The following is a 20,317-nucleotide window of genomic DNA, read 5'->3' as shown; positions in this document are numbered from 1 at the left end:
GAGCTAAAGGCTCTTTAATGCACGTGGGGAGTGAAGGGTAGCCCATCTGGCCCGATCCCACAAATTGCTGAAAAACATAATGCTGGCCATGAGGGAAGGGTGTCAGAACACACGGTGCATCACAGCCAGTCAGAATGCCCATGCTGAACCCTGTCCACTACCAAAAGCACATACAATGGGCATGTGAGCATCTGAACTGGACCATGGAACAATAGAAGAAGGTGGCCTTCTTGAATGAATCATGTTTTCTTTTAGATAATGTGGATGGCCTGGTGCATGTGCATCATTTACCTGGAGAAGAGATGCACTATGGGAAGAAGGCAAGCCGGCTGAGGCAGTGTGTTACTCTGAGCAACATTCTGCTGGGAAACTTTGGATCCTAGCATTCATGTGGATGTTACTTTGACACCTATCACCTTCCTAAAGATTGATGCAGACCATGTACACCCCTTCATGGCAATGATGTCCCCTGATGGCAGTGGCCTCTTTCAGCAGGATAATGCACCCTGCCAAAATGCAAAAGCTTGCTCAGGAATGGTTTGAGGAACATGACAAACATTTCCAGGTGACTTAGTCATCAAGTTACCCAGATCTCAGTCTGACTGAACCCGAGTTTTCATAACAGTTTTAATCACGCCCCCCCTAACGTTTTTTTGAAACCCTAATAAAATTTATTCCTATATTTTTTGCTGCCGATACACCGCTACAAGTTTTACATTTTCCTATGAATAGCGAAATTACGCCACATATGGCAACATTCGCGCCCCCTTTTTTGTTACTTAGGGGGCGTGCCCCACAGTTTGAGAACCGCTGGTACACACACACACACACACACACACACACACATACATTTATTATACAGTTAATAGAATTTCACCCTTGAAAGGGAGCTACTCCTTTACGTACCATTCAATCACCTTAGCACACCTAGCCTGACACACACACACATCTTATCATGAGTTAAGTAAATTCAATAACCACTTGAATAAATAAAAACTTTAAAGTCATGTTGTCATTGTTTCCCATAGTTTCATTGACCTGAAGATATGGTAGCCTTGGCAAATAAAGTAAAATAAAGGGTGAGTCAAAATTATGTTAACATTTGAATGGCGGAAACAATTTGTTCACAAAGCACACTTCATATGTGTGAGATGATTTACAAGAATGTCTCAACCTGTTCACCATCATGTTCAACACACAAAAACTAACGAGCAAAAGTGCCATTTAAAGCCCGGACACACATTTCATGGGGCATAGATGATACCACAGTCCGTATTCTGTCCTTCAGGTCATTGATATCATGAACTTTCCTGCTATACATGCGCTCCTTCAGCATACCCCATAACTAGAAATCACAGGGTGTCACATCAGGAGGCCATGGCAATGGTCCACCACGACCTATCCATCGACTTGGAAAGGTGTGGTCGAGATAAAAATAATCCATTAGTGTTAACATAATTTTGACTCACCCTGTATTAAAATATATAAAGAAACTGCCCACTGTCCATCATGTTTCTTTCTATTAATGCCTTTATTTCACAAGTAACTTTACATAATAATTAAGAACAAAGGAGTAAAACAACAAGCTGAATTTCAGCAGGTAAAGGGATTTTCTGCTTCCTACAAATCTGATGTGTTCCTCATCTTTACCTTATCCTGAGCATCCAAATCTTTCATCTGTAGGTCATCAATAATGTATTTAAAAACCTCAATGTGGTTATTGATAGCAGCACAATGCAAGATATTCATCCCTTCCTACAAAACAGAAGGATACAGTAATTCAGCACATCAGAAGACCAAACATTTTCAATGGAGAAAAGCATTTCCCCCATGGTCGCCGTGACAGCAAGAATGTAAAAGTCAAAAAGTTAGGAAGCCAAAGCTCTAAATGTACGTTTAACTCTGTTCCCAATATTGAAGTCCCAGCCAAATAGTCTGTAGTTAGCAGCCATTGTGAAATCACAAAACACAATCAACAGAAAGGGAAAATACAAGTACTGTACATGTAAACTCTTGAGATCACCTGAAGGCAAGTCGGTGGAGAACGTGTGCTGCTCTGGGAGGCGGTCTGCTGGGTAATATCCTGATGCAATATGGTGTGCAGGGGTAGACGGGTAAAAGTAGATAGACAGGGGAGCCATCATATAAATCAGCATTGCGGCAAAGTTACTGAAAACTTACTAAACCAACATGTGAAAAATGTGTCTTAAGAATCAGGAAATAAATTAAACCATATGACGTATATAATATGAATAACAGATGTTAAGGAAGTAAACTCATCCATCCATCCATTTTCCAACCTGCTGAATCTGAACACAGGGTCACAGGGGTCTGCTGGAGCCAATCCACCACAGGACACACACACACACCATGTCCAATTTAGGATCGCCAATCCACCTAACCTGCATGTCTTTGGACTGTGGGAGGAAACTGGAGCGCCCGGAGGAAACCCACTCAGACAACATGCAAACTTCACTCAGGGAGGACCCAGGAAGTGAACCCAGGTCTCCTTACTGAGAGGCAGCAGCGCTACCACTGTGCCACTATGCCGCCCAGGAAGTAAACATCTCAAAAAAAATAAAATGTTTAATAATAAGTGTGTACACATTCACATATTGGCATACAGTATCTCTTACCTATGTTATGCATGTAAGCACATCCAATTGGAAATAAAAGAGATTTAAATATTATTTTCCCATATTTACACTTTAGATATTTACATTGTGTGTGCTCTCTCACATAAAGAGAGAGATATTTATCCATCCTTTTCCTGATGTTTCATAACCATTTCCAGGCAGCAAGTGGCACAAAGGCAGGGACCAATCCTAAGGAATGTGCCAATCCAGAGTTGGCATTTATTATCAGAAGAAATAGGAAAATGTCTTTTTCAATGGAGAAATGCATGTTTTACATATACAGTAGGTTCATCAGTGGATTGCGATGCTTCTAACAATTTTAAACAACACAACACAACTACTGTATGTGTGTGACGTTTGACCAGGTTTGGCCTTTCTAATGGATGCTCTGGGTTTTCCTACCACATCCCAAGAATATGCATCTTTGGTTGGTCCACTATGAGAATTTGCTCTGCCATGGACAAGTGCCCTGTCCAATGATAGTTCCTGCCTTGTGTCCAGTTTTGCTGCTCCCCAACAACTTTGAATTACAGAAGATTAACAGGTTCTGTAATAAAGTGATATATCAATTTTTAGAAACTGACTTAGCAGTGTTGGCATATGCTATTTTGAAATTAGAACTTCTGTGGTCTGTGGTGTTGCGGGTCCACAGCTCAGATTGAAAAGGGCAGTTTTGTTAAATAGATAATCGCTGCACTCGCGGGCACTTCGTGATGCGGGCGGTCCTCGCTTAAGTGCAGAGGTGAGGAGTCGTCCGCATCCATAATTGATACCGGGAGCTGCTAATCTCCACACCAGATCCACGTTCCCGTTATATATAATTGGAACGCGAGTGTGGAGGGGGAGAAAAAAAGAAGAGAGAAAGAAAAAAAAAAGGAACAGAGTTTAAGTAAGAAAGCAGCTGGAAGTGAGGGAGCGCGTGTGTGCATGAGTGAGTGAGAGTGTGAGAGTGAGAGAGAGCGCTGACTCGCGGATGTTTGCAGGCAGCTGAGAGAGGTGAGCCCTAACAAGGTGTTTGGCCGACACCTGGGGGCCAGCGGTGGTGGTCGCTCTTACTGAGCGCTTGTACGGAGCAGGAGTGACCAGGAGAAGGTTGGCTCACTGCAGCGAAGGTAGCGGGAGTCAGAGATTTGGAGTGGAACCCCAGTGTGAGCGTCCTGGCCGTTGTGGGAAGCCAAGTCTCGGTCTGGCAGAGGGCTGAATGAAGCCAGGGATCGGGAGGCCACCAGACCAGCTCAGTGGAGAAGGTTAGCTGCAGGTAATGTGACTCCCCTGGTGCATAGCCTGGATGGGAGAAGCAGGGGAGTTGCCAGCAGAAAGAAGGCACCGGGCTTTGTTTTTAAAAGGATTTCTTTCAGCCATTATTTTTAAAAGATCTATTTATATGATTTTTAACCTCCACATTTACCACTAGCTTTTAATGGATAATTTGTTTAATGACTTATTTGAAGCACTGCACTATTTATTTAGACACTATTTTTGGTTTGTTGCACTTTTTGCACCATTCCCTTGTTTTGTGATGTCCTCACTGATCAGTTCATCCGGTTACATTACTGACGGTGTTGGGTTCGAGAGCTCCCAGAAGCCAGATGAGAGCACGGAGCAGAACCTGCATCGGCACATGGTCCAAACTAGTTTAATTATTTAATTTAGCATTTTAGTATTAAAAAATGATTTCAACTAATATGAAATTTTAGTGAGAACGTTATCAAAAAAAAAAGGTTTTGTCCAACTCTGGTTTCTGAACCTCTAAAAATAGAAAAACGTTTACCAAGTAATGTTTAATATTACAACATCAATGCAGTACATACAGAAATTATGCAGACCATTTATTGGATTTGGAGGTCAGACCCTGTGATGGAAGCACTAAACACATGAAAACAATCATGGACTGGTCACCCATTTATTTCATTGTAAGGCACACACACACATACAACTACACTAAAACCATTTTAAAATGCGATTAGAACACCTTAAGATACACTGGAAATAAAACAATTGAAAAGGTGCACAGCCCACACAAATGAGAACTTGAAATCCAGAATGTGGGGGGTCTGTGAGGCAGTGGACCACCCTGCCGTAATCACAGTATACCACCATCTGGCAGAAAGCCCTCCCTCCAAACTGTGACATATTAATCTGAGTGAGGGCCACATTCACAAATCTGACCATCTGTGAGTTAGTGAGGATGAAATCAATCAAGACAGAGATAACACGAAAGAGAGAATAGAAGAACAGACAAAGAGAGAGAATGAAGCCATCTCTCTATTATAAAAAAAAATCCTGCAGAGAAACAGTAGGGCATCGAGACATGATCTTCACATTAAGATCACGGAAGACACTTAAAAGACTCGCGAGACTAAAGAGATTGGCCATGGAGCGTCTTGCGGGGACCTTAAACATGAGACTTTGTGCCAAGAGATTGACCCAGGACCGTCTTGTGATGACGTAGAACATGAGATTCTTGCAAGACACGCTCTACTTACAACCAAATAAGAGCACGGTCATCAAAACCTCCAGTCATGTTTTGGCTTTGAGCACACACAGATCCAGGGCTCTGAGCGCATATAAAGCATATAAGGACAATACGTTATAGATGAAACGTAGACGACTAAGCGAAGAAGAAAGAAGCGCAGAGAAAACAGACTGAAAAGTGTTGGAGAGACAAAAAAGAAAAAGAATAATCTAAGTGCAAATTTAGAAAATAAGGAAAGCAATTATCAGCCAGGAACAAGTGGAACTGAAAAAAAGCACGTCCAATGCGGACATTGGCGCTAAACACATGCAGAGCAGGTTATGAAAGCAATGGAATTCGAAAGGCTTAAAAAAAAACGTTGGCGCAATACACATGTGAAGAAAGTTAAAGAATATGAAAGTAGGAAAATTAGAAAGTATAAAAAAAAGAAAGTAAAGATCGCAGTAGCACAAACAAACGGAAACGATTACTCGAAAAAGGGAAAATAATCACCACGGACCAGGTGTCATTAAAAAAAAAGCAGGACAAAGCGAGGTCAGAAATAAAACACAGAGCAGAAAACAAAGTAAAACGTCATAAAGAGGTTAAAAAACAAAAGGGCCAAACACATGCAGAGCAGGTTAGAGATAATGAAAACTGGAATTCAAAAGACTCAAAAAAAAACGTAGGCACGAAACACATGCAGAGCAAGATACAGAAAATGAAAGGAGAAAAAAACGACAATGTCAAAAAAGAAAGTAAACATTGCATTAACGCAAAGAAAGAGAAATTATTACTTGGAGAAATAACGAAAAGGCGAATAGAGAGCGAATATATGGACATAGGTGATATGTCAGAAGTATGTAAATATTGTAAGGCTTTGAAGTTTAAGTCAAGAGAATTTCAAACATGGGGTTTACCTCACATGCATTTATTGGTTACTTTGCAAAAAAAAATGATTAACTGCTGATGATGTCGATCGTTTAATCTGTGCTGAAATTCCAAACAGAGAAACCTATCCTGAATTATGGTACAAAGTCATTAAACACGTCTCACAGTCCTCATTTAAAAGATTCAGCATATTGGGACTCGAAAGATTCCAAATATTGTTTTTTAGGAGAAGTTCAGAAATAAAAGTGAAACTAATGAAATAGCAACAATTCAAAGAAAAAAAAATCTTAAAAGCGTGTATCCGGAAAACCAAACACGGGGGTTGGCGAGCAAAGCGAGCAGGGGGTGAAGCCCTCTAGTCTAACTTAACATAAAAATGATACACTAAGATATCACATCTATTTCCCTCAGGGACAAATAAAGTTCTATCTATCCACCTATCTATCTATCTATCTATCTATCTATCTATCTATCTATCTATCTATCTATCTATCTATCTATCTATCTATCTATCTATCTATCTATCTATCTATCTAGAGAATATTCACAAATACTATATAAAACAATTTCAAAATGTGTTTTTCTTTGTTTTACAGTTTTATTTTGTTAATATAACACATGAGTACACTGACGCTTTGTTCAAATCCAAAAGCTAGATAATTGTCTCCAGCAGTCTATAAATTTTCTCAGCTCATCCATGGTGGTTATGAATTATTTTTTTTACCTTTGACATACAGTATCTGTGATAAAGCTAGAATGAATTCCACTTTGGAAAAAGGTTTAGACGAAATCAAAAATGCATTAATAAAATAAACCCACTTAGCCTTGTCTCGTGTGTGCAGTACCTGATTAAGAGCCTTCTGGTTTGCACCTTCCTGTACCAGCATTCTCATGATGTCCGCGTAGCCAAACCAGGCCCCAAGATGAAGTGGTGTGATTCCATACTAGGAAAAAAAATTAAGATATTCATAAAGTAGAAATTAATATTATCCAAAACGGGACATTTTTTTCAGCTGGCAGAATTTCAAATATTTAAATTCTACTTTTATCATAAGGTAATGACTGAGCTGCAAACATGGATGCTATTTGTACACAAACAGCCTGTTCAGGTCTCGTGTTGTTCTGAGAGTTATTAGATTCCTCTAGATGGACAGCACACGGAGTCAGGGCACTTTAGGGTTAATTAGCTTCATCAATTTCAACTGTAGAGTTTAACAAATATTCCAACACACATTCTAGGATAGGTATGTTAAATACCTCCAGACTTGAGAGTAGAATCCAGCAGATATGATCATCAAAATCTAGCAGGTGGGATGTAGAGTCACTACCACAATGCTGCTGCAGTTCTCCTTTTTATTAATATTAGTAGTATTGGTAATTTTAACATACAGTATGACAAGGAGAATGACAGTTGATAAGAACAGAGACCCTAAAGGAGCTACTCGGCTAACTTTTCAACTAGGGAACTGAATCAGTGACCAGATTTAAACTCCACAACTCACTAGTAGGTGTCAAAAAACGGAGGCAACGCAGGGCCAATCTAATAACTTCAACAGGGATGAAGGAATTAGACAGCAATCTCAAGATAAAGAGCAGTTACTGCAAATTCACTCACTTAAAGGGACACTCCATCCAAAAATGATTATTTTATCTATTACTTACTTGGTGTTGCTTGTAGTAATGTTCAAGAAAAAAACGCTAACCTTATGTTTTATGGAGAAGGTAGTTACAACAGTCATGACCCAATATGCTAAAATACTGTTTAATAAACTTCTTCTAGAAAATCCTCTCGTGAACGGCTGGGAAGTGCACTTGAACGAGAACAAGCTTTTGAATTGTAAACCCACCTACCCCCTCATTCACTGACAGGAGTCTGTGACGGATGCGGAGAAAAAAAAGATTGAAAGAAAAACGCAGGTTAGTGGAGAGATGGGAGAAGCAGGGGAGCCGCCAAGTAGAAGGATGAAGGCACCAGGTTTTGAAAATGGGACTGTTTCCAGCCGGTTATTTTTAACCTCGTTTTAAAGGTTTTATTTATTTGGCATTTTAACCTCCACTTGTCGTTTTTATGGATTATTTATTGAACTTTGAGTAACTGCACTTTTGGACACGGTTTTGATTTTTGTTTTAATAAAAGCACTTGTTCAGTTTTTGCACCATCCTCTTGCTCAGTTTATTTTGTCCTCATCTGCCAGTTCATCCGATTACATTACCGACGGTGTTGGGTTCGAGGGCTCCCAAATGTGGAAGTGGCAGCGTGGAGCCGCATCGTCACAGAGTCTCACCACTACTAGTTCATTTCTTTGGCTACCATGGCATTTCACGTCATGTCAACATAGCAGAGTGTAGTCTGAGAGAGGTGAACAATTAGAAAATAAGAGAAAGTCAAAACATTATTAAGTCAAAAGTACGCCTTATATTTGTGCATATCTTAGGTACTTTATCAAGCAGAAGGTCATTACATCAAGAATTGGTCTAAATTAGCAGTACCTCAGAGCCGGTCTCAGGGCCAAAACTCCAGACATACAAGGAAGCGGTAGCTTTCTGTTTCGTTCTCATTATTATGTTGTATTCTAGAGGATTTTTTGTTTAAAAATATAATCATAATAGTTATAATTACATAAATATACATAACACAAAAAAGCAGAATGATTTATCAATAGTTTCAACAGAAAATATTTCAAGATGAACATCACCTGCTTAACATACCCAATCTTGTCAAACAAAAATAGAAATTCTTTGACCGTTTCGTAAAAACTTTAATACACTCTGACACTGAAAAAAAACAAGAAATATGGTGCTATGGGCGTAATATCTGACAAATGAAGGGAGAGGCAGGCGTTCGATTCAAAAGCTCGATCCCATTTAAAAGCGTTGTCTCACCGTTCATGGAGGAGGACTTTCCAGAAGTGGATTATTTAACAATATTTTAGACAAAATACACGTGTTTGAGACACTGTAAGCATTGGACTGGATATCTGACAGGTGGATTACAGTATGTGACATCAGTTAATTGAGGGTTTTTCTCCTGGACATTTTGATATTGCTTGCTGTTTGCTCCATGTTCATCCCCATTGAAACTTAATGTGTCAGGAACTTTGTTATCTCCGTCTCCATAAAAGCATGAGCTTATATTTGTTCTCAGTCATTACTACAAACAGCACAGAAATCATTACTACAAACAACATCCCTATTAAGTGTATCAGACTTATTAGATGGACTGTCACCAATAAACACAAAACAAATGAAGATCAAAATATTGTTGCTTGCTTGATAAGATTCCGGGGTCCTAATTGTTTCCTTTCTTTTTAAAACTGAAACCAATTCAAAATAAAGCACAAATAATAAGGTAGTCAACCATTACAGAGTGTGGACTGGTGTGTTTACTGTAAAGAAGCTATTTTAACAAAGTGTTTACAAAGATAGCAGCACTAGGGTGTTGTACCGTGTTAGCCATTATGGATGTAGTGAGAAGTCAAGCAAGATGACACCTTTTATTGGCTAACTAAAAAGATTACAATATGCCAGCTTTCAAGGCAACTCAGGCCCCTTCTTCATTGCTTGAAGAAGGGGCCTGAGTTGCCCCAAAAGCTTCCATATTGTAATCTTTTTAGTTAGCCAATAAAATGGGTCATTTTGCTTGACTTCTCACTACAAAGAAAGCAGACAAAAACAGCTAATAAATTTCCTCAAGTGGGAAAATGATGAGGATGTCCATTAAATGCAATATACAAGTATAGCAAGAGCTGGCATCCAACTGAAAAACGTTTACCAGTCCAGGGGCCTCATGTATAACGCCATGCGTAGAACTCACACTATAACATGGCATAAGCACAAAAGCAGGAATGTGCGTACGCACAGAAAAATCCAGATGCAGGAATCTGTACGTACGCAAACTTTCACGTTTTGCCGGTCAGCGTGAAAAGTAACGCACGTGCACGCGCCTTCTGTCCCGCCCCAACTCCTCCCAGAATTACGCCTCTTTGAATATGCAAATCAATATAAATAGCCTTCTGAGAAAAGACAATGGGAAAAGTACGGGGGAAAATATAAGAATTTCAGCGAATACCAAGTGGAGGCAAAGGTAAAACGTACTATTTGTTGGTTTAAACAGTGGTATAATCAACAAAAGGAAGCTGATCGAGTGACAGAGTGTCGGAGAAACTCGAAGGCTCAACTTCACAAAGTCGCACAGTGCCCGAAATAAAAAAGAAATCACATATCAAAGTCGCCGTGAAAAAGTGAGTCGTAGCCCACCGTCTGAGTGTCATATGAAAGCTTATTAGGGTACAGACAAAAAAATAGGCACACAGGGGGAAAAAAGAACGAAATGTCAACTTTAATCTCGAAATTTCCACTTTAATCACGTAGTTTATTTTGCCATTAAAGTAGAACATCATAAACTTCATCTTAAAATCGTTTAATTTACTAGTTTCACAAATCCCATTGTAACTAAAGTAGGACGTTAAATGCTTTGTTCTGTATTTGATCTTCTTTGTTCTCTGTTTGTGAATCACTACCTGCTTCTTAAACGGGCTTTCTCTTTCTCCGACAGGACACATAATCCATTACATTCGTGATATTACAGCTCTCTGAATAATCAAAATACTGAGATGTATACGTGATATCTTTTTCATGATGATAGGAATGAAAGCATGTTATTAAACATGGGAACACGGTGGTGCAGTGCTTGTTCATATCTCACGCAACAGGCTTGCTGCGCCATGTGCGACCTTTGATGAAATAATTTATCACAGCAGTACTGTCTCTTTCAAACGTACTAACCTCTAATTCCTGTCCTTACTTTTCTTTCTCCAAATACCCAATCGCCACACAATCAGCGATGTAATAGACGTGAAGCCATTTGTAAGCTTAGAACGCCGATTCTTCAGAACTTTTAAGGAACATTGAAATATCTTCATAGTACATGTTTAATTATTCTATCCGTCTATCTTTCCAGTGTCGCGTCAGCACCAGCAAGAATACAGCGCAAGGCAGGAACAATCCCTGAACTAGCTAGCGCTGCGGCACCGTGTCCTCACATGTTTAATTATTAACAATACAGATTATTTAAATGAAGTTAAAGTTTTATCTGTATAATATAATCAACATATTTTGCTGCATTTCATCTTAAAAATGAACACCGTCATCATATGTAAATATGCGCTTTATAAAGTGGCGCAGATTGTACAATATTATAACTGTAGTGTAAGTTTACAGTGAGGTGATTGTACTTATAAGTACAAACAGTTCTACAAGGAGCACTTGATGGACTGATTGAGTGCGTTTAGAATTCTTGGGATGAAACTTTTTCTAAACCGCGAAGTCCGTACTGGGAAGTCTCTGAAGCGTTTTGCCGTGGCTGAGGTAGTGTGTACTTGAAACTGTATACCGATAATTCTCTTTCCAATCAGCTGCTGCTGTGATTCCCCACTCAGATACAGTGATATAAATACTCCGAGTGGTGCAGTGAGAGTAATATGGAAAAAGATGATCTGCTGTGGCAACCCTTAACGGGAGCAGCTGAAAGAAGAAGAAGATGCAGTGAGCGTAACAACGCTAAAGCAGTTATGGTATTTGGAATACTATGGCTATTCTCTGGACCATTATATTGCTACAGGTTAATTACAATCAGATGCATTACACTAATAAACAATATGCAGTTAATTTCAGTGTATTTATAAAGCCGCGTCAGGAATGTGGGTCTAAGAATGAAAGGGTGACCACACAGGAACAGTAGAACTGCTTTGACGCTGGGTGCCGTCAGTCTGCAAAACCGAGCGGAGAAATTGCATACGCCAAGGTATGAGGTACCGTGGAAATGTGCGTGGCTTTACGCCAAGTTTAGGTTTTATACATCGCGATTTGAGCGTGGAAACGTTCGTACGCAACATTTCTGTGCGTACGCACCGTTTATACATGAGGCCCCAGGACTTGGTTTCCTCTGCTTGTCTTAAATGTCTGCTTATTTAAAATGAAGTTTCACTCCTATGTCCAATAAAGCTCAACTACTGTGTACTCTCACAAAAACAACCATGACCTTCTGCATATCCTGATCCCTCCAGAGCCTTTCATCAAACATACATTTCATATTTAATTCAAATGACCCAAGCTATCATACAGTTTTAAGAACCTTCCAGCATCACACATCTTCCGATCTGCAAAATTCTGTCATTTCATCTCAGTAAATTTCTTTAAGTTTGGTAAGAAAAACACCACAATACTAACGACACTCCAGTGACAATACTCCAAGGCACTCTTCAATAATGAGCTACAGTTTCTTCTCAAGTTGGAGGATGTGGACATTAGTGAGATCTTCAGAGTCACACAGGAGGTGCAGACCAAGCCAGCAACTGTTTTCTTTGTTTCCCCTCAACGTCACTCATGCGGTTTATTGTGAAGGTTACAGTATCTGTGGATCTTAAATAGCCAAGTGATAATCTGGCATCTTAACCACCAGGCCACATAGACAGAGCCCACCACACGTTACTGTACCTTCAGGATTAAGTAATTCCCATACAGACACTGTATATAGACATGGAGCTATTATGATATATTGTGTGGCCCCTGCAGGAGCTGCATTTCTATACCTTTCATTTTATGCTTATACAGTCACGATTACCATACCTTATCAGCAACGTCCACTCGGACTTTCCGCTTCACTAAAAGCTCTACGACGTCTCGATGGCCACCAGCTACTGCAAAATGAAGGGCTGTGCGATCATGCTGCAAAACAGCAAACCATTGAGCTCATCAAAAACACATGTGCAGGACAATCATGTTTACTTTAATAATTAATAATTATAATAATAATAATCATTTAAGTATTTTGATTCTAAGCAAATAAGTTTTCAATGATCCAATTAGAGAAAAGCCAAGCAAAATGACACCTTTTATTGACTAACTAAAAAGATTACAATATGCAAGCTTTCGAGGCAACTCAGGCCCCTTCTTCAGGCAAGAAGTAGTAGTACTACAATGATCCAATTTAAATTTCAAGCAATACAATGTAACTTTAGGTACTGTATGTCATGTGGCCCCTTACAGTGTATCACTTCATAACTTATGTGATTTCATTTCATTGTGCGACTGTATTTTTATATTATGATATACAGGAGGAAAGTACCCATTTATATCCATCCACCCATTTATATCCAGGTACAAAGTCACAAGAGGCCAAAACCCATCCCTTAAAACTTTAAAGCATAAGGCAAATATCAGGTGTAGATGGGCAGCCAGTCCATCGCAGGCAGGGCACACTCAAGCACACACACTAACACAGAGAGAGTTTACATTCCTCAATGGACACGCATGTCTTTGTGACGTAAGAGGAAAGGCAAAACTCTACACTTAGAGAGACACGCACTAAACTAACATTTAGCAATTTAAAGCCAAACAAAAGCATCTCTAAGTGTTTTCTTTAGGGTTCACAAGACCTTCTTCTTGGTAGTGTAATAAAGTATGGAGGGAACAGCACAACCCAACATGAACACTGAGTGATTTACTGTATAGATTGGTCATCTAATCTTAACTCTGCAAGGCTGCTGCTAATCTCACTCTAGAATGATTTAAGAAAACTGAGAACGTAAGCACAAATACTTCAGGTGTTTGCCGCCCAGCTTTGCTAAATAAACTAGTGCTTCTTTAATTAAATTAATATAATATGTAATTAGTATATTACATCAATGTCTGTGTTGTTCCTGTAGTGTTGCAATAACCTGAGATTATCATTTTTAATTGTTCAAATTAAGAAAATAAATTGTAGTTCCTTGGATTCTCATAGTGAAGGGTGCACCAAGCACGCCACCTACTATGCATTGGTATTAAACTTTTTCCTTTTTCTTTATTTGTCTTTCTTTTTATTTTGCCACACTTTGATACTAATCTTTATCACCTACATTGTGACCAACCATGACATTATTATTTTGGAAAACAAGATACACAGGTGAGCCACAATGCTCAAAAGCTGCATTTGTTCTATTTCATTATTTGTTATTTTGCACAATATAACACAATATATCAAAAACTGAAGAGCAGTGTGTCAAATATATAAAGATTAAGGCTACTGCTTTTTAACTTGTGAAAATCCGCACTAACTTCAGGTATTTGTGAGATGTGCCCCAGTGGTGGTCTCTCAAACAGGTGAAGCGTATCTTAGGCCTACGTCATAAAATTAGTTAATTACTGCATCGTGTTATTTGTATGTAAACTCTGCCCTCCTTTCTTTTTGTAGAAAATGGTCCTCACTCTCCATGGCTTCATCACTAAGTAAATGCAATTAAATGAATGACGTATTCCATCTTAGTCAGTGGAGCTGTTTGTGATGGTAGAGATGTGTCTGTCATAGAGGTAGCACACAACTGCACCTGCGGAAAACAGGGCTTAACAAATGTCCGCTTGAGGTGGAAGGAGACAAACTGCCTTATTGAAAGATCTGTTCATTTTCCAGTCACATTTCAAACAGTTTATCTAAGGAAAGGTTTTGCAAACCAGTCAAACGATTCTTTTATTTTTATATCAGTGTATGTACAATCATATGAAAAAGTTTGGGAACCTCTCTTAATTCTTGGGATTTTTGTTTATCATTGGCTGAGCTTTCAAAGTAGCAACTTCCTTTTAATATATGACATGCCTTATGGAGACAGTAGTATTTCAGCAGTGACATTAAGTTTATTGGAGTAACAGAAAATATGCAATATGCATCATAACAAAATTAGACAGGTGCATAAATTTGGGCACCCCAACAAAGATATTACATCAATACTTAGTTGAGCCTCCTTTTGCAAATCTAACACCTCTAGACGCCTCCTATAGCCTTTGATGAGTGTCTGGATTCTGGATGGAGGTATTGTTGACCATTCTTCATACAAAATCTCTCCAGTTCAGTTCAATTTGATGGCTGCTGAGCATGGACAGCCTGATTCAAATCATCCCATAGATTTTCAATGATATTCAAGTCAGGGGACTGTGATGGCCATTCCAGAACATTGTACTTCTCCCTCTGCATGAATGCCTTTGTGGATTTCGAACTGTGTTTTGGGTCATTGTCTTGTTGGAATATCCAACCCCTGTGTAACTTCAACTTTGTGACTGATACTTGAACATTATCCTGAAGAATTTGCTGATATTGGGTTGAATTCATCTGACCCTCGACTTTAACAAGGGCCCCAGTCCCTGAACTAGCCACACAGCCCCACAGCATGATGGAACCTCCACCAAATGTGACAGTAGGTAGCAGGTGTTTTTCTTGGAATGCGGTGTTCTTATTCGCCATGCAAAGCGCTTTTTGTTATGACCAAATAACTCAATTTTTGTCTCATCAGTCCAAAGCACTTTGTTCCAAAATGAATCTGGCTTGTCTAAATGAGCATTGGCATATAACAAGCGACTCTGTTTGTGGTGTGAGTGCAGAAAGGGCTTCTTTCTCATCACCCTGCCATACAGATGTTCTTTGTGCAAATTGCACTGAATTGTAGAACGATGTGCAGATACACCATCTGCAGCAAGATGTTCTTGCAGGTCTTTGGAGGTGATCTGTGGGTTGTCTGTAACCATTCTCACAATCCTGCTCATATGCCGCTCCTGTAGTTTTCTTGGCCTGCCAGACCTGCTGGGTTTAACAGCAACTGTGCCTGTGGCCTTCCATTTCCTGATTCCATTCCTTACAGTTGAAACTGACAGTTTAAACCTCTGAGATAGCTTTTTGTAGCCTTCCCCTAAACCATGAGACTGGACAATCTTTGTTTTCAGATCTTTTGAGAGTTGCTTTGAGGATCCCATGCTGTCCCTCTTCAGAGGAGAGTCAAAGGGAAGCACAACTTGTAATTGACCACCTTAAATACCTTTTCTCTTGATTGGACACACCGGTCTATGAAGTTCAAGGTTTAACGAGCTAATCCAACCAGTTTGGTGTTGCAAGTAATCAGCATTGAGCAGTTACATGCATTCAAATCAGAAAAATTACAAGGGGACCCACATTTTTGCACAGCCAATTTTTCACATTTGATTTAATTTCATACAACTAAATACTGCTTCACTAAAAATCTTTGTTCGGAAAACACCCCAGTACTCAGATGTTCCTAGGAAATGAAAGACATACCACTGTTATGTTTTTTGTTGAAAGGAGAGTAAATTATTATGCAGGCTGAGAGGGGTTCCCAAACTTTTTCATATGACTGCACATAGAGCTGTTGTGATATCATACACGTTGTACCTGGCTTTGTCATTGACCTGAAATCTGGGATTCTTAATGAAGCATCGTTCATTCTTGAATTCTCAGTAAACTCTGGGGTAACTTGCATGTGTGAAAGTGGTTTACGTGTGTTAAACACCCTTCGATTTTTGTCAGTCGATACATGAAATATTATGGCAATTATTTACAGGGATAGATTCCTCAGCCATGTCCACAGTCTAACAAATGTTTACCAAGTCTCAGTCTTCAGACCTGACATTTAAATCAGACCCTCTGTAATCGAGTAACAAAGAATGTTGCTTGTTTGCTTATAGCCTGTTTTCATAATGTGGTGCTCCTTTCCTTTTGGCTTAAATTCCAAAAAATGATTTGCTAGGGAAAGACTAGTGTAGGTTTTTCATAGATTATCTTATGTTACATGTATTCGAAAAATCTTCTAAGGCTGCCAATATTATACAGCAAGTTTTTGTAAATCACATGCAGGCAAAAATGAAAAGCTGTAACTACTATTTTCAAATCTGACTCAGCAACTTTGGAGAAAGGAAAGGCTTCTATCAGCACGGCTTTGTGCGGGTGCTGTTCTGGGTAATGCAATTTTCTTCCTGTAACATAAGTTTAATATGTCACTGTCCTCTACACAAATATAATTTTAGAAATCTACTTTTCTTTCTGCTCACGTGCACAGTGGACACAGATTTAGAACTGCCAGGCAAGCATTAGAAGACAAGACAGAGACAACTGCGAAATGGGCAACGTGCGCTATTTCTGTGTGTCCTCTGTTGCCTTGTGGGAATGGCATGATTCACCTAAGTAAGGGCCTGCCCGTCAAGAAAGGGTATAAAGCCTTGGAACATTGCCCGGCACACCTTTGAAGCCGACGGACAGATGGGAGATAACGTCATCCGATCCAGAAAATCCTTCCAGCGCAGCAACGAAAATGACAGACTCTACACATTGGGGCCCCGACTCCCGAACTGGGTTCTTGCCATTGGCTTCCTTCATCTATTATTCAACATAAGCCGTCATTAAACAAAGCAAAGTTATTTCTCCTATGTGATTTCTTACCACCATATCACTAAGGGAGGGGTATCGCCTTTTTATATTATATCTGTATAGATTAGGGTTATGTAACACGCCGCAATTACAAAAGAACTCATTCCACTTCCCACATCTAAAATGTTTTGTGTGCCAGATGAACTTGTGGCCCTCTGTGAATATTAGTGGGTGGGTGTGTGAGTGGGTCCTGTGGTGGACTGGCACCCCATCCAGGGCTGTTCACTGCTGTGTTCCACTGCTGGCTCCTGGCAACACTGGACTGGGTTTAGTGGGTTTGAGAATGGTGGGGTATTCTGTTATTGCCATCACAGTGTGTTTACATTATTTTAATTTGGGTAATTTCACATTATATTCAGTAAATGTTTATCAATTGAGTAATGCTGAAAAAAGACCTGCATACTCACCACATTTAATTATGTGGCCAAAGCCAGCAGCACAAAGGTTAATACAATTAATCAGACAGGGAGGGGACTTACCTCTCAAGCCATTTCAGTGTAATGGCTACGTATCTCCACTGTGTGTTTTATTTTTTTAATTTATAACAAATACATCAAGTATAACACTGTTAAATATGTTATTTCACATTAACTGAATCATGGATCTGTCCAAATACACATTTGTATAAGCTTTCGTTCTTTTCCACATAATATGGTACAAAATTGCTGTATGCCAGTGGTTACTCATTTCAGTCCTGGGGACCCCTGGGTTTTGGTTTCACAATCAGCAAGTCATTTTACCTTTAATTGATTTCACTGTTTAAGTATCTGGTCTTTATTTTACATTTAGTAAAGTACAGTAGTGTGAGATTTAGATTTTTAATACGTTTTAAAATTCTTGTATTTTTAACATAATGTTCAACTCTTTTTATCATTTTCCTATTAATTCAAGTTTTCTTCTCCCTATAATTATTAATAATGCAACACAATTAATAAAGCAACGTGGACAACAAGACTGCGGCAACTTCAGTGTCATACCAACTAGCAAGCTAATTAAAAATAATGACATCATGAGTTATTGAAAATCTATAAAGTGAAGATAAAAATCATTAAACTATTATGATGTAAGATGCAGAAATTCTTGCTATGTTCTGTGAAAGATCAGCCTCGACACAGACAGACAGACACGGACCGTTTTTTTGTCAACAACACACACAGTGCACAAATCACCACAATACAGCTCTGTCCTTTCTCCCTCCTGCCGCCTCCACTCCTCTCTTACAAGCTCCGTCTACTGCCACCCAACTCCGGCTCCCCGAATGGGGTGAGGCGACCCCTTTTATCCCACCCCAGATGTGCTCCAGGTGCTCCATGATGGTCTTCCGGCAGCACTTCCTGGTGTGGGTGGCAGTGCTGTTGTCTTGAAAAGCGCTATATAAATGTAATGAATTATTATTATTATTATTTGGCTCAGGAACCATCCAGGTGCCCCCTGGTGGCGGCCACAGACCCCCCATAAGGCTGAGCTTCCTAGCACCATATCCAGGGGGGCTGCCCTCTTGCATCCGGGGGAATATATTACCCCTCTCCCGGTCCTTCCCTGTTCCAGGCGTCCCGGTGGGGCAAGGTCCCTGGTCGTCTGCCACAGTTCAAATAACATTTTAGCAAACCTAGTTTTATAGTTTCTGGATTGACATCAGAAATTTATAGATAGATAGATAGATAGATAGATAGATAGATAGATAGATAGATAGATAGATAGATAGATAGATAGATAGATAGATAGATAGATAGATAGATAGATGAAAGGTACTATATGATAGATAGATAGATAGATAGATAGATAGATAGATAGATAGATAGATAGATAGATAGATAGATAGATAGATAGATAGATGGGGCGGCACGGTGGCGCAGTGGGTAGCGCTGCTGCCTCGCAGTTGGGAGACCTGGGGACCTGGGTTCGCTTCCCGGGTCCTCCCTGCGTGGAGTTTGCATGTTCTCCCCGTGTCTGCGTGGGTTTCCTCCGGGCGCTCCGGTTTCCTCCCACAGTCCAAAGACATGCAGGTTAGGTGGATTGGCGATTCTAAATTGGCCCTAGTGTGTGCTTGGTGTGTGGTGTGTGTCCTGCGGTGGGTTGGCACCCTGCCCAGGATTGTTTCCTGCCTTGTGCCCTGTGTTGGCTGGGATTGGCTCCAGCAGACCCCCGTGACCCTGTGTTCGGATTCAGCGGGTTGGAAAATGGATAGATAGATAGATAGATAGATAGATAGATAGATAGATAGATAGATAGATAGATAGATAGATAATCAGAAGAAAAACCTTAGAAATGACATCTGACTTAATTAAAGTAAGAGTGTCATTAAAATCAGAAGTTAATTGGAACAAAAGTAAAACCTGCAAGCACATGGGACCCCAGGACTGAACGTGAACTACTGGTAGCTGCCGTTTCGGGTCTTGTGTAAATAAATGGATTTTTTCACAGCTTGTGCTTGTGTGTTCATAACTTTATATTTAATTGAAATAGAATAGAAGAGAATGGCACAAATAATACGTACAGTATGCAGACACTGTTAGTAGGCTGAAAATCATTTTATTCATTTCTCTTCTGCATCTTGTGATTTGTAGTGTAATGATAATACGTCATTTATTTGTTCACAAAATGCTAGTACCAACCTTAAAATCTGCTAGCACTTCTTTAATGAATACTTTAATGTTGAACAAATACAATCCAGTGACAACTTCCTGCAGATATTGAATTACAAAGGGCTCTTTAGTTAAAGTGATCGGCGTCCCAAGTTCTTACACCTGCAGACAAGTTCTTTGCTGACAAAAGCCTGACAGTCCAACTGCTGTCCGCTCCGTAACCACAAAAACACACATCATCACAGGAACATGCAGTGCCATATACTCACAACATTCTTGGCATTGTGGTTAACGTTCTTTCCAAGAAGTGTCATTGTTGCTACGTCGTTCCTCTTAGCAGCTTCCATGTAATCCCTCTCAATTTGTAAAACTGCAAAATCAGAAAGAATAGTAAGTGATGTGCATTTACCAATAATACTAATTTAATATTTAAAAAATAGTGAGTTAATCTACTCAGTTAATCTACCAAATTATTAAAAATAAGAAAATCCATCCATTTTCAGAA

General features: G+C 39.6%; 1 protein-coding gene across 1 annotated transcript in view; it reads right to left on the bottom strand.

The window, feature by feature from the left end:
* The window catches only part of ankdd1b (ankyrin repeat and death domain containing 1B), an 84,179-nt gene that overhangs the window by 46,768 nt on the left and 17,094 nt on the right, over window positions 1-20,317 (bottom strand). Inside the window, exons 2-5 of the mRNA XM_028805692.2 lie at window positions 20,082-20,182; window positions 12,610-12,708; window positions 6,828-6,926; window positions 1,651-1,755 (exon numbers count right to left, since the gene is read on the bottom strand). Coding sequence (XP_028661525.1) covers window positions 1,651-1,755; window positions 6,828-6,926; window positions 12,610-12,708; window positions 20,082-20,182 — 404 coding nt within the window. The remainder of the gene's footprint in view (window positions 1-1,650; window positions 1,756-6,827; window positions 6,927-12,609; window positions 12,709-20,081; window positions 20,183-20,317) is intronic.

The sequence above is a fragment of the Erpetoichthys calabaricus genome, chromosome 7 (assembly GCF_900747795.2).
Source record: "Erpetoichthys calabaricus chromosome 7, fErpCal1.3, whole genome shotgun sequence".
Lineage (NCBI taxonomy): Eukaryota > Metazoa > Chordata > Cladistia > Polypteriformes > Polypteridae > Erpetoichthys > Erpetoichthys calabaricus.
Note: the sequence above shows the minus strand (reverse complement) of the source record. Positions and strands in the feature narration are given on the sequence as shown.